This window comes from Hyperolius riggenbachi, chromosome 1, assembly GCF_040937935.1.
Source record: "Hyperolius riggenbachi isolate aHypRig1 chromosome 1, aHypRig1.pri, whole genome shotgun sequence".
NCBI classification, from domain to species: domain Eukaryota; kingdom Metazoa; phylum Chordata; class Amphibia; order Anura; family Hyperoliidae; genus Hyperolius; species Hyperolius riggenbachi.
In genome coordinates this window covers 690973712-690997681 of record NC_090646.1, presented here as the reverse complement: position 1 = coordinate 690997681, position 23970 = coordinate 690973712, and the positions used below count along the sequence as shown (strand labels likewise).

At 52.4% G+C, this 23970-nt stretch overlaps 1 protein-coding gene across 1 annotated transcript in view; it reads left to right on the top strand.

Annotated features, from left to right (window-relative positions):
* The first annotated feature begins 13876 nt into the window (after window positions 1-13876).
* LOC137544764 (endonuclease domain-containing 1 protein-like) overlaps window positions 13877-23970 on the top strand; it is a 74562-nt gene continuing 64468 nt past the window's right edge. Inside the window, exon 1 of the mRNA XM_068265857.1 lies at window positions 13877-14176. Coding sequence (XP_068121958.1) covers window positions 13877-14176 — 300 coding nt within the window. The remainder of the gene's footprint in view (window positions 14177-23970) is intronic.

The window sequence follows — 23970 nt, the reverse complement described above, 5'->3', positions numbered from 1 at the left end:
CTCTAATGACTCACACAGACGGCTCTCTCCACTGATGACTCAGACAGATGAGTCACACAGTCTTTCCCTGCCTGCTAAATGACTCACACAGACGGCTCTCTCCACTGATGACTCAGACAGATGAGTCACACAGTCTTTCTGTCCGCTCAAATGACTCACACAGACGGCTCTCTCCACTGATGACTCAGACTGATGAGTCACACAGACTTTCCCTGCCTGCACAAATGACTCACACAGACGGCTCTCTCCACTGATGACTCAGACAGACGGCTCTCTGACTCTCTCCACTGATGACTCAGACAGATGAGTCACACAGTCTTTCCCTGCCTGCTCTAATGACTCACACAGACGGCTCTCTCCACTGATGACTCAGACAGATGAGTCACACAGTCTTTCCCTGCCTGCTCTAATGACTCACACAGACGGCTCTCTCCACTGATGACTCAGACAGATGAGTCACACAGTCTTTCCCTGCCTGCTCTAATGACTCACACAGACGGCTCTCTCCACTGATGACTCAGACAGATGAGTCACACAGTCTTTCCCTGCCTGCTCTAATGACTCACACAGACGGCTCTCTCCACTGATGACTCAGACAGATGAGTCACACAGTCTTTCCCTGCCTGCTCAAATGATTCACACAGCTGGCTCTCTCTACTGATGACTCAGACAGATGAGTCACACAGTCTTTCCCTGCCTGCTCAAATGACTCACACAGACGGCTCTCTCCACTGATGACTCAGACAGATGAGTCACACAGTCTTTCCCTGCCTGCTGAAATGGCTCACACAGACGGCTCTCTCCACTGATGACTCAGACAGATGAGTCACACAATCTTTCCCTGCCTGCTCAAATGACTCACACAGACGGCTCTCTCCACTGATGACTCAGACAGATGAGTCACACAATCTTTCCCTGCCTGCTCTAATGATTCACACAGATGGCTCTCTCCACTGATGACTCAGACAGATGAGTCACACAGTCTTTCCCTGCCTGCTCTAATGACTCACACAGACGGCTCTCTCCACTGATGACTCAGACAGATGAGTCACACAGTCTTTCCCTGCCTGCTCTAATGACTCACACAGACGGCTCTCTCCACTGATGACTCAGACAGATGAGTCACACAGTCTTTCCCTGCCTGCTCAAATGATTCACACAGCTGGCTCTCTCTACTGATGACTCAGACAGATGAGTCACACAGTCTTTCCCTGCCTGCTCAAATGACTCACACAGACGGCTCTCTCCACTGATGACTCAGACAGATGAGTCACACAGTCTTTCCCTGCCTGCTGAAATGGCTCACACAGACGGCTCTCTCCACTGATGACTCAGACAGATGAGTCACACAATCTTTCCCTGCCTGCTCAAATGACTCACACAGACGGCTCTCTCCACTGATGACTCAGACAGATGAGTCACACAATCTTTCCCTGCCTGCTCTAATGATTCACACAGATGGCTCTCTCCACTGATGACTCAGACAGATGAGTCACACAGTCTTTCCCTGCCTGCTCTAATGACTCACACAGACGGCTCTCTCCACTGATGACTAGTGTTGGGCGAACATCTAGATGTTCGGGTTCGGGCCGAACAGGCCGAACATGGCCGCGATGTTCGGGTGTTCGACCCGAACTCCGAACATAATGGAAGTCAATGGGGACCCGAACTTTTGTGCTTTGTAAAGCCTCCTTATATGCTACATACCCCAAATTTACAGGGTATGTGCACCTTGGGAGTGGGTACAAGAGGAAAAAAAAATTTAGCAAAAAGAGCTTATAGTTTTTGAGAAAATCGATTTTAAAGTTTCAAAGGGAAAACTGTCTTTTAAATGCGGGAAATGTCTGTTTTCTTTGCACAGGTAACATGCTTTTTGTCGGCATGCAGTCATAAATGTAATACATATAAGAGGTTCCAGGAAAAGGGACCGGTAATGCTAACCCAGCAGCAGCACACGTGATGGAACAGGAGGAGGGTGGCGCAGGAGGAGAAGGCCACGCTTTGAGACACAACAACCCAGGCCTTGCATGAGGACAAGAAGCGTGCGGATAGCATGCTTTGTACCACCATGCAGTCATAAATGTAATAAAGATAAGTGGTTCAATAAACAGGGACCACGCGGCAACGCTAACCCAGCAGCAGCACACGTGATGGAACAGGAGGAGGCGCAGGAGGAGAAGGCCACGCTTTGTGAGACACAACAACCCAGGCCTTGCATGAGGACAAAAAGCGTGCGGATAGCATGCTTTGTACCGCCATGTAGTCATAAATGTAATAAAGATAAGAGGTTCAATAAACAGGGACCACGCGGCAACGCTAACCCAGCAGCAGCAGCAGCAGCAGCACACGTGATGGAACAGGAGGAGGCGCAGGAGGAGAAGGCCACGCTTTGTGAGACACAACAACCCAGGCCTTGCATGAGGACAAAAAGCGTGCGGATAGCATGCTTTGTACCGCCATGTAGTCATAAATGTAATAAAGATAAGAGGTTCAATAAACAGTGACCACGCGGCAACGGTAACCCAGCAGCAGCAGCAGCACACGTGATGGAACAGGAGGAGGCGCAGGAGGAGAAGGCCACGCTTTGTGAGACACAACAACCCAGGCCTTGCATGAGGACAAAAAGCGTGCGGATAGCATGCTTTGTACCGCCATGTAGTCATAAATGTAATAAAGATAAGAGGTTCAATAAACAGGGACCACGCGGCAACGGTAACCCAGCAGCAGCAGCAGCAGCAGCAGCACACGTGATGGAACAGGAGGAGGCGCAGGAGGAGAAGGCCACGCTTTGTGAGACACAACAACCCAGGCCTTGCATGAGGACAAAAAGCGTGCGGATAGCATGCTTTGTACCGCCATGTAGTCATAAATGTAATAAAGATAAGAGGTTCAATAAACAGGGACCACGCGGCAACGCTAACCCAGCAGCAGCAGCAGCAGCAGCACACGTGATGGAACAGGAGGAGGCGCAGGAGGAGAAGGCCACGCTTTGTGAGACACAACAACCCAGGCCTTGCATGAGGACAAAAAGCGTGCGGATAGCATGCTTTGTACCGCCATGTAGTCATAAATGTAATAAAGATAAGAGGTTCAATAAACAGGGACCACGCGGCAACGGTAACCCAGCAGCAGCAGCAGCACACGTGATGGAACAGGAGGAGGCGCAGGAGGAGAAGGCCACGCTTTGTGAGACACAACAACCCAGGCCTTGCATGAGGACAAAAAGCGTGCGGATATAGCAGCAATGCTTTTTGCCGCCATGCAGTCATAAATGTAATACAGATGAGAGGTTCAATAAACAGGGACCGGAAACGCTAAACCATCCCAGATGTTCATCGGTCATGTTACTTGGTTGGGGTCCAGGAGTGTTGCGTAGTCGTTTCCAATCCAGGATTGATTCATTTTAATTTGAGTCAGACGGTCTGCATTTTCTGTGGAGAGGCGGATACGCCGATCTGTGATGATGCCTCCGGCAGCACTGAAACAGCGTTCCGACATAACGCTGGCTGCCGGGCAAGCCAGCACCTCTATTGCGTACATTGCCAGTTCGTGCCAGGTGTCTAGCTTCATGCCCGGTTTCAGGTCCAGCGGTGCCAGCCACAAATCCGTCTGTTCCTTTATTCCCCTCCAAATTTCCTCCCCTGTGTGCTGCTTATCCCCAAGGCAGATCAGCTTCAGCAACGCTTGCTGACGCATGCCAACAGCTGTGCTGCACTGCTTCCACGATCCTACTGCTGCTGGTGCTGGGTTAGCATTTCCGGATGAGGTACAGCTTTGAGATGCGTTGGAGGAGAAGGAGTCAGAGAGGTAGGTGCTGCTGTTGTTATCCAGCTGTTTGCGGCGTGGGCAACACCCGCGCCGTAGCAGGTGAGGAATCGCTGCCAGGCTCCACAAGGTTCACCCAGTGCGCGGTAAGGGAGATGTATCGACCCTGGCCGAACGCACTCGTCCAGGTGTCAGTGGTGAGGTGAACCTTGCAGGCAACGGCATTCTTCAAGCTTCGGGTTATTTAGCTGACCACGTGCTCATGCAACTCAGGCACTGCAGAGCGCGCAAAGTGGTAGCGGCTGGGAACCACGTAACGTGGGATGGCCACTGACATCATGCCCTTGAAGCTGTTTGTCTCCACCACTCGATATGGCAGCATTTCGCAGGCCAGAAGCTTGGCTATGCTGGCTGGCTGTTACTGCCACGGCCCGGGGGTCATTTGCTGGCAATTTCCTCTTGTGCTCAAACATCTCAGAAACAGACAACTCAACCGTAGCGCTGCACACCGAAGGGCTGTTGGTTGTTGTGTTTGATGAACACTGGGAGACCTCAAGAGCACTAGTCCGGAAAGTGACAGTGTCAGCATCGTCTGATGTTTGTGAATGTTGTGAACCACGCAATGGCTGGGCTACTGCTGCTGCTGAGGCGGGTCTGGTGGTGAGTCTGGTGAACCCAAGGGAGGCAGTGTTGCTGGTGGTACCCTGTCCTGCCGCGTTTGCCCACAGAGTGGGATGTTTGGATAGAATGTGGCGGCTCATGCTGGTGGTGGAGAGGTTGTTAATACTTTTCCCCCTGCTCAGGCGGGTCTTGCACACCTTGCAAATCGCCATGGTAACATCCTCAGTGCAGTCTTCAAAGAAAGCCCAGACTTTAACTGGCTGAGGACTCGGACCTCGTGCGTGATGTGCTGGTGCTGCTTAACCCACTGCTGGACGCTTGAGAGGTCATCCAAGTAATTATCTGGTCCTGTTCTTTTGGATCTGTGAGGGTTGTTGTCCTGGACAACATGGGCAGTATTGAGTGGGTTTTCTTGGGTGCTCCCCTGTGGCCTGTACGTGAACCGTCAGGGGAAACACCTCTTCCCTTGCCCCTCCCTCTTTCACCGGATTTCTTCCTCATTTCACTTATCCTTAAAGTACACGCTGACTGGCAGCAGTACAGTGGCAGTACAGAAATGCTATACAGTGGTGGGTGAGCGGTGTACCACTATTGTCAGCAGTGACACAGAGCACAATGCTATACAGTGGCGGGTGAGCGGTGTACTACTGTTCCCAGCAGACACAGAGTGGAAGTAAACACAATGCTATATAGTGTGGCTGAGCCGTGTACACAGAGTGGCATTAAACACAATGCTATATAGTCTGCTATATAGTCACCCCGAACAGGGTGATGTTCTGCAGAACCCGAACAGTGGCAAACACTGTTCGCCCAACACTACTGGGAGGGAACGCAGATTTTAGTACCTAAACACACGATACAACATGTTTTCCGGGGTCGGACTCTGAGGCACATACAGATGGTCCCGATCATCATCCTCATCATACAACTCTTCTCCTGAGTCTGACCCACCCACCACCTCTGCCACCCCAACATCCCCAGACACAGACCCCTCATCGTCCTCAACATTAACTTGGGATGCTGGCCTGAGCCAGACCTCCTCCTCCACATCAGGCCCCATCATCTCCTCAATGGCAGCCCTCATTAATCGCTCTGGCGACGGACTGATGGACACAACGTTCTCCTCCGGGGAGGGCTGCTGCTGACCACTGGCTGCTGGGGTGGATGTTATAGCTTGCGTGGGGCGTTGGCTGTTGCTGTTGTTGGGAGTGCTGCTCACAGCGGAGGTCTCTGGGGAACTCATGTTGAGCTCATATAGTGGTTGACGGTGAGTGGAGTATTACTGATCCCAGCAATATACACACTGACTGGCAGAGTACGCAATGCTATATAGTGTGGCTGAGCGGTGTACACAGAGTGGCAGTAAACACAATGCTATATAGTCTGGCTGAGCGAGCGGTGTACTACTGTTCCCAGCAGAATCAGAGTGGCAGTAAACAATGGTATATAGTCTGGCTGAGCGGTGTACATAGAGTGTCAGTAAACAATGGTATATAGTCTGGCTGAGCGAGCGGTGTACTACTGTTCCCAGCAGAATCAGAGTGGCAGTAAACAATGGTATATAGTCTGGCTGAGCGGTGTACATAGAGTGTCAGTAAACAATGGTATATAGTCTGGCTGAGCGAGCGGTGTACTACTGTTCCCAGCAGAATCAGAGTGGCAGTAAACAATGGTATATAGTCTGGCTGAGCGGTGTACACAGAGTGTCAGTAAACAATGGTATATAGTCTGGCTGAGCGGTGTACACACAATGCTATATAGTCTGCTATATAGTGTCAGTAAACAATGGTATATAGTCTGGCTGAGCGGTGTACACAGAGTGTCAGTAAACAATGGTATATAGTCTGGCTGAGCGAGCGGTGTACTACTGTTCCCAGCAGAATCAGAGTGGCAGTAAACAATGGTATATAGTCTGGCTGAGCGGTGTACACAGAGTGTCAGTAAACAATGGTATATAGTCTGGCTGAGCGGTGTACACACAATGCTATATAGTCTGCTATATAGTGTCAGTAAACAATGGTATATAGTCTGGCTGAGCGAGCGGTGTACTACTGTTCCCAGCAGAATCAGAGTGGCAGTAAACAATGGTATATAGTCTGGCTGAGCGGTGTACACAGAGTGTCAGTAAACAATGGTATATAGTGTGGCTGAGTGGTGTACACAGAGTGTCAGTAAACAATGGTATATAGTCTGGCTGAGCGGTGTACACAGAGTGTCAGTAAACAATGGTATATAGTCTGGCTGAGCGAGCGGTGTACTACTGTTCCCAGCAGAATCAGAGTGGCAGTAAACAATGGTATATAGTCTGGCTGAGCGGTGTACACAGAGTGTCAGTAAACAATGGTATATAGTGTGGCTGAGTGGTGTACACAGAGTGTCAGTAAACAATGGTATATAGTCTGGCTGAGCGGTGTACACAGAGTGGCAGTAAACACAATGCTATATACTCTGGCTGAGCGAGCGGTGTACTACTGTTCCCAGCAGACACAGAACAGTAAACAGAATGCTATATAGTGTGGCTGAGCGAGCGGTGTACCACTATTCCCAGCAGACACAGAACAGTGAACAGAATGCTATATAGTGTGGCTGAGCGAGCGGTGTACCACTATTCCCAGCAGACACAGAACAGTAAACAGAATGCTATATAGTGTGGCTGAGCGAGCGGTGTACCACTATTCCAAGCAGACACAGAACAGTGAACAGAATGCTATATAGTGTGGCTGAGCGAGCGGTGTACCACTATTCCCAGCAGACACAGAGTGGCAGTAAACAGAATGCTATATAGTGTGGCTGAGCGAGGTACACAGAGTGGCAGTAAACAGAATGCTATATAGTGTGGCTGAGCGAGCGGTGTACCACTATTCCCAGCAGACACAGAACAGTGAACAGAATGCTATATAGTGTGGCTGAGCGAGCGGTGTACCACTATTCCCAGCAGACACAGAACAGTGAACAGAATGCTATATAGTGTGGATGAGCGAGCGGTGTACCACTATTCCCAGCAGACACAGAACAGTAAACAGAATGCTATATAGTGTGGCTGAGCGAGCGGTGTACCACTATTCCCAGCAGACACAGAACAGTGAACAGAATGCTATATAGTGTGGCTGAGCGAGCGGTGTACCACTATTCCCAGCAGACACAGAACAGTGAACAGAATGCTATATAGTGTGGCTGAGCGAGCGGTGTACTACTGTTCCCAGCAGACACAGAACAGTACACAGAATGCTATATAGTGTGGCTGAACGAGCGGTGTACTACTGTTCCCAGCAGACACAGAACAGTACACAGAATGCTATATAGTGTGGCTGAACGAGCGGTGTACCACTATTCCAAGCAGACACAGAACAGTGAACAGAATGCTATATAGTGTGGCTGAGCGAGCGGTGTACCACTATTCCCAGCAGACACAGAGTGGCAGTAAACAGAATGCTATATAGTGTGGCTGAGCGAGGTACACAGAGTGGCAGTAAACAGAATGCTATATAGTGTGGCTGTGCAAGCGGTGTACTACTATTCCCAGCAGACACAGAGTGGCAGTAAACAGAATGCTATATAGTGTGGCTGAGCGAGGTACACAGAGTGGCAGTAAACAGAATGCTGAGCGAGCGGTGTACTACTATTCCCAGCAGCGACACACAATGACTGGGGGGGACCCTGGCTAGCGTGGCTGGAGCGCGAACTACCCTGCCTGCCTACCCAAAGCTAAACCCACAGACAAATGGCGGAGATATGACGTGGTTCGGGTATTTATTTACCCGAACCACGTGACAGTTCGGCCAATCAGAGCGCGTTCGGGTCCGAACCACGTGACCCGTTCGGCCAATCACAGCGCTAGCCGAACGTTCGGGGAACGTTCGGCCATGCGCTCTTAGTTCGGCCATATGGCCGAACGGTTTGGCCGAGCACCGTCAGGTGTTCGGCCGAACTCGAACATCACCCGAACAGGGTGATGTTCTGCAGAACCCGAACAGTGGCGAACACTGTTCGCCCAACACTACTGATGACTCAGACAGATGAGTCACACAGTCTTTCCCTGCCTGCTCTAATGACTCACACAGACGGCTCTCTCCACTGATGACTCAGACAGATGAGTCACACAGTCTTTCTGTCCGCTTAAATGACTCGCACAGACGGCTCTCTCCACTGATGACTCAGACAGATGAGTCACACAGACTTTCCCTGCCTGCACAAATGACTCACACAGACGGCTCTCTCCACTGATGACTCAGACAGACGGCTCTCTGACTCTCTCCACTGATGACTCAGACAGATGAGTCACACAGTCTTTCCCTGCCTGCTCTAATGACTCACACAGACGGCTCTCTCCACTGATGACTCAGACAGATGAGTCACACAGTCTTTCCCTGCCTGCTCTAATGACTCACACAGACGGCTCTCTCCACTGATGACTCAGACAGATGAGTCACACAGTCTTTCTGTCCGCTCAAATGACTCGCACAGACGGCTCTCTCCACTGATGACTCAGACAGATGAGTCACACAGACTTTCCCTGCCTGCACAAATGACTCACACAGACGGCTCTCTCCACTGATGACTCAGACAGACGGCTCTCTGACTCTCTCCACTGATGACTCAGACAGATGAGTCACACAGTCTTTCCCTGCCTGCTCTAATGACTCACACAGACGGCTCTCTCCACTGATGACTCAGACAGATGAGTCACACAGTCTTTCCCTGCCTGCTCAAATGGCTCACACAGACGGCTCTCTCCACTGATGACTCAGACAGATGAGTCACACAATCTTTCCCTGCCTGCTCTAATGACTCACACAGATGGCTCTCTCCTCTGATGACTCAGACAGATGAGTCACACAGTCTTTCCCTGCCTGCTCTAATGACTCACACAGATGGCTCTCTCCACTGATGACTCAGACAGATGAGTCACACAGTCTTTCCCTGCCTGCTCTAATGACTCACACAGCCGGCTCTCTCCACTGATGACTCAGACAGATGAGTCACACAGACTTTCCCTGACTGCACAAATGACTCACTCGTCTTGGCATGTGGGGGAGTACCGCCCTCACTCGGCCTTTTCCCGTCCGGTTCGGTCGTCGCTCCAGAAAAAGTTCAGATATAACAGGGTATACCTGGCATCTGTGGATCCTCTAGGAGGATGTAGCATAAGCTTAGAAGTGGTTGGAGGCGCCCGTGTTGGATCGAGAGGACTTAGGTAGCGTCCCTGGTTTGTATGCGTGTATGTGGTAACTGATATCACAGCTCTATAACTCTAAAGATAGCCTACCTTATTAGTAGTAATCAAACCGTGTAAAAGAAAGTTCAGAGTTTATTAGTGCACATCGACAACGCGTTTCACGCCAAATGGCGCCCAGGCGTACTACAGGACACTCCAGCACGTATATTTGACCTGATGAAGCGGCTATGACCGTGAAACGCGTTGTCGATGTGCACAAATAAACCCTGAACTTTCTTTTACACGGTTTGATTACTACTAATAAGGTAGGCTATCTTTAGAGTTATAGAGCTGTGATATCAGTTACCACATACACGCATACAAACCAGGGACGCTACCTAAGTCCTCTCGATCCAACACGGGCGCCTCCAACCACTTCTAAGTCGGTAATTTATCTCCCTGGTCGGTAATGTCAGCTTTTCATGCGGTAACAGCCTTTATGAATTGACATTTTGCCAAGTGCTCGGGAAAGTCTGCTGTTTTCAGCATTACCGCATGAGGTAATGCTTTAGGAATCGAGGCCTATTTGTGTCTCCAGTACAGGGTTTCGGGCGCCATCTTGCCGTAGCCCTGCACTCTGCCTGACTGTCAGCGCGGGAGATTTGGCTGGCTGCAGGAGGATCGTCGCTGGAGGATCGTCAGGGAGCTGCCTGCGCATATGAGGTGAGTGAATTTATTTTTTTTACAGGATTCTTTTCTGGTGAATGCTCCCTGCATAACGATTATCTTCTGGTGAATGCTCTCTGCATAACGATTATTTTGAGGTGAATGCTCAGTCCCTGCATAACGATTATTTTGTGGTGATTGCTCCCTGCATAACGATTATTTTCTGGTGACTGCTCCTCACATAGTGATTATTGTCTGGTGAATGCTCCCCACATAGCGATTATTTTCTGGTGAATGCTCCCTGCATAACGATTATCTTCTGGTGAATGCTCCCTGCATAACGATTATTTTGTGGTGAATGCTCCCTGCATAACGATTATTGTCTGGTGAATGCTCCCTGCATAACGATTATCTTCTGGTGAATGCTCCCTGCATAACGATTATTTTGTGGTGAATGCTCCCTGCATAACGATTATTGTCTGGTGAATGCTCCCTTCATAACGATTATTTTGTGGTGAATGCTCCCCACATAGCGATTATTGTCTGGTGAATGCTCCCCACATAGCGATTATTTTGTGGTGAATGCTCCCTGCATAACGATTATCTTCTGGTGAATGCTCCCTGCATAACGATTATCTTCTGGTGAATGCTCCCTGCATAACGATTCTTCTCTGGTGAATGCTCCCTGCATAACGATTATTTTCTGGTGAATGCTCCCCGCATAACGATTATTGTCTGGTGACTGCTCCCTGCATAACGATTATTGTCTGGTGAATGCTGCGCACATAACGATTATCTTCTGGTGAATGCTCCCTGCATAACAATTATTGTCTGGTGAATGCTTCCCACATAGCGATTATTTTGTGGTGAATGCTCCCTGCATAACGATTATCTTCTGGTGAATGCTCCCTGCATAACGATTCTTTTCTGGTGAATGCTCCCTGCATAACGATTATTTTCTGGTTAATGCTCCCCGCATAACGATTATTGTCTGGTGAATGCTCCCTGCATAACGATTATTGTCTGGTGAATGCTCCCTGCATAACGATTATTGTCTGGTGAATGCTGCGCACATAACGATTATCTTCTGGTGATTGCTCCCTGCATAACGATTATCTTCTGGTGAATGCTCCCTGCATAACGATTATTTTCTGGTGATTGCTCCCTGCATAACGATTATCTTCTGGTGAATGCTCCCTGCATAACGATTATTTTCTGGTGATTGCTCCCTGCATAACGATTATCTTCTGGTGAATGCTCCCTGCATAACGATTATTTTCTGGTGAATGCTGCGCATAAAACAATTATTTTCTGGTGAATGCTGCGCATATAACAATTATTTTCTGGTGAATGCTGCGTACATAAGGATTATTTTCTGGTGAATGCTGCGCACATAACGATTATTTTCTGGTGAATGCTGCGCACATAACGATTATTTTCTGGTGAATGCTGCGCACATATCAATTATTTTCTGGTGAATGCTGCGCACATAACGATTATTTTCTGGTGAATGCTGCGCACATAATGATTATTTTCTGGTGAATGCTGCGCACATAACGATTATTTTCTGGTGACTGTTGCGCACATAACGATTATTTTCTGGTGACTGTTGCGCACATAACGATTCTTTTCTGGTGACTGTTGTGCACATAACGATTATTTTCTGGTGAATGCTGCGCACATAACGATTATTTTCTGGTGAATGCTGCGCACATAACGATTATTTTCTGGTGACTGTTGCGCACATAACGATTATTTCCTGGTGACTGTTGTGCACATAACGATTATTTTCTGGTGAATGCTGCGCACATAAGGATTATTTTCTGGTGAATGCTGCGCACATAACGATTATTTTCTGGTGAATGCTGCATACATAACGATTATTTTCTGGTGAATGCTTACCACATAGCGATTATTTTCTGGTGAATGCTGCCCACATAACGATTATTTGCTGGTGAAATGCTGCCCACTTTACGATTTCTGGTGAAATGCTCTCTTTATGATTATTTTATGGCGAAATGCTGCTCTCTTTACGATTATTGTATGGTGAAATGCTGCCCACTTTACGATTATTTTATGATGAAATGCTGCCCACTTTACGATTATTTTATGGTGAAATGTTGCCCACTTTACGATTATTTTATGGTGAAATGCTGCCCACTTTACGATTATATTATGGTGAAATGCTTCTCTCTTTACGATTATTTTATGGCGAAATGCTGCTCTCTTTACGATTATTTTCTGGTGAAATGCTGCCCACTTTATTATACAGGGAGCACCTATAACCCACCGGTTAGTATGCCACACTCGCTCCTTTTTTTTGGGGGGGGGGGGGAGCTGGGAGGGAAGTGAGAGGGGGAGGGTGTCTTATAATAACCAGCACCGGGTGTCAAACACCTTAGGTACGCCACTGCACTCTATTATACCAGTGCATACTTTCCCATTGTATCTGTGTGACCGCACACTCTATTAGGCCCAGTGCACACCAAAACCACTATTAGATCCTCAAAACGCTAGAGGTTTTTGGAGCAGATTTCAGAGCGATTCTAGGCATGATTAGAGATGTTTTCTAAACATGCCTAGCGTTTTTTGGAGCGTTGTTGTGTAGCAGATTACAAATATTGTTACAGTAAAAGCTGTTACTGAACAGCTTCTGTAACAAAAACGCCTGAAAAACAGGTCTGGCGTTTTCCAGAGCGGTTTGAGCTTTTGCTATACTTTACATTGAGGCAGAAACGCATCTGCAAACCGCAAAAGTGCTGCAGGACCCACGTTTGTGGTTTGCTAAAAACCTCAAACCGCTAGTGTGCACCATCCCATTGAAATACATTAGCCAAGCGTTTTCACTGGTGGAAGCAGTTTGGAAAATGCTACAAAAACCGCTCGGTGTGCACCAGGCCTTATACCAGTGCATACCTTCCCACAGTATTTGTGTTACAGCACACTCTATTATACCAGTGCATACCTTCCCACTGTATTTGTGTTACAGCACACTCTATTATACCAGCGCATACCTTTCCACTGTATCTGTGTGACAGCACACTGTATTATACCAGTGCATACCTTTCCACTGTGTCTGTACACTACTTAAACTACCTGATCCATGTATACACATGCAAGATGTTTTAAAGCACTTTATGCCTCCGATTTAGGAATTCAATGTGATTTCTTTAGGAATTATAACCCTACACTGCGTCAAACACGTATTTTTCCCCGGGACTTTTGGCGTGTATCCCATTCCGGCATGACCCCCTCCAGGTTTTAGACCCCTTGAAACAACTTTTCCATCACTTTTGTGGCCAGAAAAAGTCCCTGTAGGTTTTAAAGTTCACCTGCCCATTGAAGTCTATGGCGGTTGGCCCAGGTCAGCCTGTCCGCGAACTTCTATGGAAGTTCGCGTCCGTGATCCGCGGACCCAGCATCTGCGGTTCGAGTCATCTCTATTCGGGAATTTCCATATAACTTAAATATTTTGCACTCTGCATGTTTCCTGCCCTCCACATCTTGACCTGGCAACCCTACCAAGCTAATGTTCACCTCTGTCCACACTTTCCATCAGTCTTCTGGGTGGTGAGAAAACATTCTGTTTGTTCATCTGTTCCTAAATTGCCATGACGTGTCCTGCCACTTGTACATAAACTCTCAGTCTCAGAATCTCGGTGTAGCATGATGACTTTCCTTCACCTGTCTGTTGGTCTTGTCCTCCTCTTCTGTGGGGGGTCGTGTGAGATTCTTCAGGACTTTGCAGATGTTTCCAGTTGCCAGGTCTTCTTCTACAATGGACAGGAGCCACTGGGGCTATCATCCAATGCCACAGCTAATATCTGCCAGCGTTTGGGAGGGAATTATTACTACGCCACCCTGTACCACCGCTTAGCTCGAGTTCCCATCTATTCAGCATATATCTTGGAGGAATCCACCACCTCCCGGCCTGACCTATCCTCCACCAACTGGTATCTGGAGCCTATGGTGAGCATGAGTGTGCAGAGAGCAAAAGCTAGTAGATACCATAGAGAATGACTTCCATTGCAACACAAAACATATCTGACATCCCTCCCTGATCTCCATACCCAGCACAGCTTCCCTGCAGCCTCTTCACCTGTGTGTACCACTGATCTCACCAATCCCCACATTGCACAAATCCTGCACCCCTCCCTGATCTCCATACCCAGCACAGCTTCCCTGCAGCCTCTTCACCTGTGTGTACCACTGATCTCACCAATCCCCACACTGCACACACCCTGCACCCCTCCCTGATCTCCATACACAGCACAGCTTCCCTGCAGCCTCTGCACCTGTGTGTACCACTGATCTCACCAATCCCCACACTGCACACACCCTGCACCCCTCCCTGATCTCCATACCCAGCACAGCTTCCCTGCAGCCTCTGCACCTGTGTGTACTACTGATCTCACCAATCCCCACACTGCACACACCCTGCACCCCTCCCTGATCTCCATACCCAGCACAGCTTCCCTGCAGCCTCTGCACCTGTGTGTACCACTGATCTCCCCAATCCCCACACTGCACACACCCTGCACCCCTCCCTGATCTCCATACCCAGCACAGCTTCCCTGCAGCCTCTGCACCTGTGTGTACCACTGATCTCACCAATCCCCACACTGCACACACCCTGCACCCCTCCCTGATCTCCATACCAAGCACAGCTTCCCTGCAGCCTCTGCACCTGTGTGTACCACTGATCTCCCCAATCCCCACACTGCACACACCCTGCACCCCTCCCTGATCTCCATACCAAGCACAGCTTCCCTGCAGCCTCTGCTCCTGTGTGTACCACTGATCTCACCAATCCCCAAACTACACACACCCTGCACCCCTCCCTGATCTCCATACCCAGCACAGCTTCCCTGCAGCCTCTGCTCCTGGGTGTACCACTGATCTCACCAATCCCCACACTGCACATCCTGCACCCCTCCCTGATCTCTATACCCAGCACAGCTTCCCTGCAGCCTCTGCACCTGTGTGTACCACTGATTTCACCAATCCCCACACTGCACACACCCTGCACCCCTCCCTGATCTCCATACCCAGCACAGCTTCCCCGCAGCCTCTGATCCTCTGTGTACCACTGATCTCACCAATCCCCACACTGCACACACCCTGCACCCCTCCCTGATCTCCATACCCAGCACAGCTTCCCTGCAGCCACTGCACCTGTGTGTACCACTGAGCTCACCAATCCCCACACTGCACACACCCTGCACCCCTCCCTGATCTCCATACCCAGCACAGCTTCCCTGCAGCCTCTGCTCCTGTGTGTACCACTGATTTCACCAATCCCCACATTGCACAAATCCTGCACCCCTCCCTGATCTCCATACCCAGCACAGCTTCCCTGCAGCCTCTGCACCTGTGTGTACCACTGATCCCACCAATCCCCACACTGCAAATACCCCGCACCCCTCCTTGATCCCCATACCCAGCACAGCTTCCCTGCAGCCTCTGCACCTGTGTGTACCACTGATCTCACCAATCCCCACACTGCACACATCCTGCACCCCTGCCTGATCTCCATACCCAGCACAGCTTCCCTGCAGCCTCTGCACCTGTGTGTACCACTGATCTCACCAATCCCAACACTGCACACACCCTGCACCCCTCCCTGATCTCCATACACAGCACAGCTTCCCTGCAGCCTCTGCTCCTGTGTGTACCACTGATCTCACCAATCCCCACACTGCACACACCCTGCACCCCTCCCTGATCCCCATACCCAGCACAGCTTCTCTGCAGCCTCTGCTCCTGGGTGTACCACTGATCCTGCCAATCCCCACACTACACACATCCTGCACCCCTCCCTGATCTCCATACCCAGCACAGCTTCCCTGCAGCCTCTACACCTGTGTGTACTACTGATCCCACCAATCCCCACACTGCACACACCCTGCACCCCTCCCTGATCTCCATACCCAGCACAGCTTCCCCGCAGCCTCTGCTCCTCTGTGTACCACTGATCTCACCAATCCCCACACTGCACACACCCTGCACCCCTCCCTGATCTCCATACCCAGCACAGCTTCCCTGCAGCCACTGCACCTGTGTGTACCACTGAATCCACCAATCCCCACACTGCACACACCCTGCACCCCTCCCTGATCCCCATACCAGCACAGCTTCCCTGCAGCCTCTGCACCTGTGTGTACCACTGATCTCCCAAATCCCCACACTGCACACACCCTGCAACCCTCCCTGATCCCCATACCAGCACAGCTTTTCTGCAACCTCTGCACCTGTGTGTACTACTGATCCCACCAATCCCCACACTGCACACACCCTGCACCCCTCCCTGATCCCCATACCCAGCACAGCTTCCCTGCAGCCTCTGCTCCTCTGTGTACCACTGATCCCACCAATCCCCACACTGCACACACCCTGCACCCCTACCTGATCTCCATACCCAGCACAGCTTCCCTGCAGCCTCTGCACCTGTGTGTACCACTGATCTCACCAATCCCCACACTGCACACATCCTGCACCCATCCCTGATCCCCATACCCAGCACAGCTTCCCTGCAACCACTATACCTGTGTGTACCACTGATCTCACCAATCCCCACACTGCACACATCCTGCACCCCTCCCTGATCCCCATACCCAGCACAGCTTCCCTGCAGCCTCTGCACCTGTGTGTACCACTGATCTCACCAATTCCCACACTACACACATCCTGCTCCCCTCCCCTATCTCCATACCCAGCACAGCTTCCCTGCAGCCTCTACACCTGTGTGTACCACTGATCTCACCAATCCCCACACTGCACACACCCTGCACCCCTCCCTGATCCCCATACCCAGCATAGCTTCCCTGCAGCCTCTGCACCTGTGTGTACCACTGATCTCACCAATCCCCACACTGCACTCATCCTGCACCCCTTCCCTATCGCCATACCCAGCACAGCTTCCCTGCAGCCTCTGCACCTGTGTGTACCACTGATTCCACCAATCCCCACACTGCACACACCCTGCAACCCCTCCCTGATCTCCATACCCAGCACAGCTTCCCTGCAGCCTCTGCACCTGTGTGTACCACTGATCTCACCAATCCCCACACTGCACACACCCTGCACCATCCCTGATCTCCATACCCAGCACAGCTTCCTTGCAGCCTATGCACCTGTGTGTACCACTGATCTCACCAATCCCCACACTGCACACACCCTGCACCTCTCCCTGATCTCCATACCAAACACAGCTTCCCTGCAGCCTCTGCTCCTGTGTGTACCACTGATCTCACCAATCCCCACACTGCACACACCCTGCACCCCTCCCTGATCTTCATACCCAGCACAGCTTCCCTGCAGCCTCTGCACCTGTGCGTACCACTGATCTCACCAATCCCCACACTGCACACACCCTGCACCCCTCCCTGATCCCCATACCCAGCACAGCTTTCCTGCAGCCTCTACACCTGTGTGTACCACTGATCTCACCAATCCCCACACTGCACACACCCTGCACCCCTCCCTGATCCCCATACCCAGCACAGCTTCCCTGCAGCCTCTGCACCTGTGTGTACCACTGATCTCACCAATTCCCACACTGCACACACCCTGCACCCTCCCTGATCTCCATACCCAGCACAACTTCCCTGCAGCCTCTGCTCCTGTGTATACCACTGATTCCACCAATCCCCACACTGCACACACCCTGCACCCCTCCCTGATCTCCATACCCAGCACAGCTTCCCTGCAGCCTCTGCACCTGTGTGTACCACTGACCTCACCAATCCCCACACTGCACACATCCTGCACCCCTCCCTGATCTCCATACCCAGCACAGCTTCCCTGCAACCACTATACCTGTGTGTACCACTGACCTCACCAATCCCCACACTGCACACACCCTGCACCCCTCCCTGATCTCCATACCCAGCACAGCTTCCCAGCATCCTCTGCACCTGTGTGTACCACTGATCTCACCAATCCCCACACTGCACACATCCTGCACCCCTCCCTGATCTCTATACCCAGCACAGCTTCCCTGCAGCCTCTGCTCCTGTGTGTACCACTGATCTCACCAATCCCCACACTGCACACACCCTGCACCCCTCCCTGATTTCTATACCCAGCACAGCTTCCCTGCAGCCTCTGCTCCTGTGTGTACCACTGATTCCACCAATCCCCACACTGCACACACCCTGCACCCCTCCCTGATCTCCATACCCAGCACAGCTTCCCTGCAACCACTATACCTGTGTGTACCACTGATCTCACCAATCCCCACACTGCACACACCCTGCACCCCTCCTTTGATCTCCATACCCAGTACAGCTTCCCAGCAGCCTCTACACTTGTGAGTACTACTGATCCCACCAATCCTCACACTGCACAAATCCTGCACCCCTCCCTGATCTTCATACCCAGCACAGCTTCCCTGCAGCCTCAGCACCTGTGTGTACCACTGATCTCACCAATCCCCACACTGCACACACCCTTCACCCCTCCCTGATCTCCATACCCAACACAGCTTCCCTGCAGCCTCTGCTCCTGTGTGTACCACTGATCTCACCAATCCCCACACTGCACACACCCTGCACCCCTCCCTGATCTCTATACCCAGCACAGCTTTCCTGCAGCCTCTTCACCTGTGTGTACCACTGATCTCACCAATCCCCACACTGCACACACCCTTCACCCCTCCCTGATCCCCATACCCAGCACAGCTTCCCTGCAGCCACTGCACCTGTGTATACCACTAATCCCAACAATCCCTACACTGCACACACCCTGCACCCCTCCCTGATCTTCATACCCAGCACAGCTTCCCTGCAGCCTCTGCACCTGTGCGTACCACTGATCTCACCAATCCCCACACTGCACACACCCTGCACCCCTCCCTGATCTCTATACCCAGCACAGCTTCCCTGCAGCCTCTGCTCCTGTGTGTACCACTGATCTCACCAATCCCCACATTGCACAAATCCTGCACCCCTCCCTGATCTCCATACCCAGCACAGCTTCCCTGCAGCCTCTGCACCTGTGTGTACCACTGATCCCACCAATCCCCACACTGCAAATACCCCGCACCCCTCCTTGATCCCCATACCCAGCACAGCTTCCCTGCAGTCTCTGCACCTGTGTGTACCACTGATCTCACCAATCCCCACACTGCACACATCCTGCACCCCTCCCTGATCTCCATACCCAGCACAGCTTCCCTGCAGCCTCTGCACCTGTGTGTACCACTGATCTCACCAATCCCAACACTGCACACACCCTGCACCCCTCCCTGATCTCCATACACAGCACAGCTTCCCTGCAGCCTCTGCTCCTGTGTGTACCACTGATCTCACCAATCCCCACACTGCACACACCCTGCACCCCTCCCTGATCCCCATACCCAGCACAGCTTCTCTGCAGCCTCTGCTCCTGTGTGTACCACTGATCCCACCAATCCCCACACTACACACATCCTGCACCCCTCCCTGATCTCCATACCCAACACAGCTTCCCTGCAGCCTCTACACCTGTGTGTACTACTGATCCCACCAATCCCCACACTGCACACACCCTGCACCCCTCCCTGATCTCCATACCCAGCACAGCTTCCCCGCAGCCTCTGCTCCTCTGTGTACCACTGATCTCACCAATCCCCACACTGCACACACCCTGCACCCCTCCCTGATCTCTATACCCAGCACAGCTTTCCTGCAGCCTCTGCACCTGTGTGTATCACTGATCTCACCAATCCCCACACTGCACACACCCTTCACCCCTCCCTGATCCCCATACCCAGCACAGCTTCCCTGCAGCCACTGCACCTGTGTATACCACTAATCCCACCAATCCCTACACTGCACACACCCTGCACCCCTCCCTGATCTTCATACCCAGCACAGCTTCCCTGCAGCCTCTGCACCTGTGCGTACCACTGATCTCACCAATCCCCACACTGCACACACCCTGCACCCCTCCCTGATCTCTATACCCAGCACAGCTTCCCTGCAGCCTCTGCTCCTGTGTGTACCACTGATCTCACCAATCCCCACATTGCACAAATCCTGCACCCCTCCCTGATCTCCATACCCAGCACAGCTTCCCTGCAGCCTCTGCACCTGTGTGTACCACTGATCCCACCATTCCCCACACTGCAAATACCCCGCACCCCTCCTTGATCCCCATACCCAGCACAGCTTCCCTGCAGTCTCTGCACCTGTGTGTACCACTGATCTCACCAATCCCCACACTGCACACATCCTGCACCCCTCCCTGATCTCCATACCCAGCACAGCTTCCCTGCAGCCTCTGCACCTGTGTGTACCACTGATCTCACCAATCCCAACACTGCACACACCCTGCACCCCTCCCTGATCTCCATACACAGCACAGCTTCCCTGCAGCCTCTGCTCCTGTGTGTACCACTGATCTCACCAATCCCCACACTGCACACACCCTGCACCCCTCCCTGATCCCCATACCCAGCACAGCTTCTCTGCAGCCTCTGCTCCTGTGTGTACCACTGATCCCACCAATCCCCACACTACACACATCCTGCACCCCTCCCTGATCTCCATACCCAGCACAGCTTCCCTGCAGCCTCTACACCTGTGTGTACTACTGATCCCACCAATCCCCACACTGCACACACCCTGCACCCCTCCCTGATCTCCATACCCAGCACAGCTTCCCCGCAGCCTCTGCTCCTCTGTGTACCACTGATCTCACCAATCCCCACACTGCACACACCCTGCACCCCTCCCTGATCTCTATACCCAGCACAGCTTTCCTGCAGCCTCTGCACCTGTGTGTATCACTGATCTCACCAATCCCCACACTGCACACACCCTTCACCCCTCCCTGATCCCCATACCCAGCACAGCTTCCCTGCAGCCACTGCACCTGTGTATACCACTAATCCCACCAATCCCCACACTGCACACACCCTTCACCCCTCCCTGATCCCCATACCCAGCACAGCTTCCCTGCAGCCTCTGCACCTGTGCGTACCACTGATCTCACCAATCCCCACACTGCACACACCCTGCACCCCTCCCTGATCTCTATACCCAGCACAGCTTCCCTGCAGCCTCTGCTCCTGTGTGTACCACTGATCTCACCAATCCCCACATTGCACAAATCCTGCACCCCTCCCTGATCTCCATACCCAGCACAGCTTCCCTGCAGCCTCTGCACCTGTGTGTACCACTGATCCCACCAATCCCCACACTGCAAATACCCCGCACCCCTCCTTGATCCCCATACCCAGCACAGCTTCCCTGCAGCCTCTGCACCTGTGTGTACCACTGATCTCACCAATCCCCACACTGCACACATCCTGCACCCCTCCCTGATCTCCATACCCAGCACAGCTTCCCTGCAGCCTCTGCACCTGTGTGTACCACTGATCTCACCAATCCCAACACTGCACACACCCTGCACCCCTCCCTGATCTCCATACACAGCACAGCTTCCCTGCAGCCTCTGCTCCTGTGTGTACCACTGATCTCACCAATCCCCACACTGCACACACCCTGCACCCCTCCCTGATCCCCATACCCAGCACAGCTTCTCTGCAGCCTCTGCTCCTGTGTGTACCACTGATCCCACCAATCCCCACACTACACACATCCCCACACTGCACACACCCTGCACCCCTCCCTGATCTCCATACCCAGCACAGCTTCCCTGCAGCCACTGCACCTGTGTGTACCACTGAATCCACCAATCCCCACACTGCACACATCCTGCACCCCTCCCTGATCCCCATACCAGCACAGCTTCCCTGCAGCCTCTGCACCTGTGTGTACCACTGATCTCCCCAATCCCCACACTGCACACACCCTGCACCCCTCCCTGATCCCCATACCAGCACAGCTTCCCTGCAACCTCTGCACCTGTGTGTACTACTGATCCCACCAATCCCCACACTGCACACACCCTGCACCCGTCCCTGATCCCCATACCCAGCACAGCTTCCCTGCAGCCTCTGCTCCTCTGAGTACCACTGATCCCACCAATCCCCACACTGCACACACCCTGCACCCCTACCTGATCTCCATACCCAGCACAGCTTCCCTGCAGCCTCTGCACCTGTGTGTACCACTGATCTCACCAATCCCCACACTGCACACACCCTGCACCCGTCCCTGATCCCCATACCCAGCACAGCTTCCCTGCAGCCTCTGCTCCTCTGAGTACCACTGATCCCACCAATCCCCACACTGCACACACCCTGCACCCCTACCTGATCTCCATACCCAGCACAGCTTCCCTGCAGCCTCTGCACCTGTGTGTACCACTGATCTCACCAATCCCCACACTGCACACACCCTGCACCCGTCCCTGATCCCCATACCCAGCACAGCTTCCCTGCAGCCTCTGCTCCTCTGAGTACCACTGATCCCACCAATCCCCACACTGCACACACCCTGCACCCCTACCTGATCTCCATACCCAGCACAGCTTCCCTGCAGCCTCTGCACCTGTGCGTACCACTGATCTCACCAATCCCCACACTGCACACACCCTGCACCCCTCCCTGATCTCTATACCCAGCACAGCTTCCCTGCAGCCTCTGCTCCTGTGTGTACCACTGATCTCACCAATCCCCACATTGCACAAATCCTGCACCCCTCCCTGATCTCCATACCCAGCACAGCTTCCCTGCAGCCTCTGCACCTGTGTGTACCACTGATCCCACCAATCCCCACACTGCAAATACCCCGCACCCCTCCTTGATCCCCATACCCAGCACAGCTTCCCTGCAGCCTCTGCACCTGTGTGTACCACTGATCTCACCAATCCCCACACTGCACACATCCTGCACCCCTCCCTGATCTCCATACCCAGCACAGCTTCCCTGCAGCCTCTGCACCTGTGTGTACCACAGATCTCACCAATCCCAACACTGCACACACCCTGCACCCCTCCCTGATCTCCATACACAGCACAGCTTCCCTGCAGCCTCTGCTCCTGTGTGTACCACTGATCTCACCAATCCCCACACTGCACACACCCTGCACCCCTCCCTGATCCCCATACCCAGCACAGCTTCTCTGCAGCCTCTGCTCCTGTGTGTACCACTGATCCCACCAATCCCCACACTACACACATCCCCACACTGCACACACCCTGCACCCCTCCCTGATCTCCATACCCAGCACAGCTTCCCTGCAGCCACTGCACCTGTGTGTACCACTGAATCCACCAATCCCCACACTGCACACACCCTGCACCCCTCCCTGATCCCCATACCAGCACAGCTTCCCTGCAGCCTCTGCACCTGTGTGTACCACTGATCTCCCCAATCCCCACACTGCACACACCCTGCACCCCTCCCTGATCCCCATACCAGCACAGCTTCCCCGCAACCTCTGCACCTGTGTGTACTACTGATCCCACCAATCCCCACACTGCACACACCCTGCACCCGTCCCTGATCCCCATACCCAGCACAGCTTCCCTGCAGCCTCTGCTCCTCTGAGTAACACTGATCCCACCAATCCCCACACTGCACACACCCTGCACCCCTACCTGATCTCCATACCCAGCACAGCTTCCCTGCAGCCTCTGCACCTGTGTGTACCACTGATCTCACCAATCCCCACACTGCACACATCCTGCACCCATCCCTGATCCCCATACCCAGCACAGCTTCCCTGCAACCACTATACCTGTGTGTACCACTGATCTCACCAATCCCCACACTGCACACATCCTGCACCCCTCCCTGATCCCCATACCCAGCACAGCTTCCCTGCAGCCTCTGCACCTGTGTGTACCACTGATCTCACCAATCCCCACAC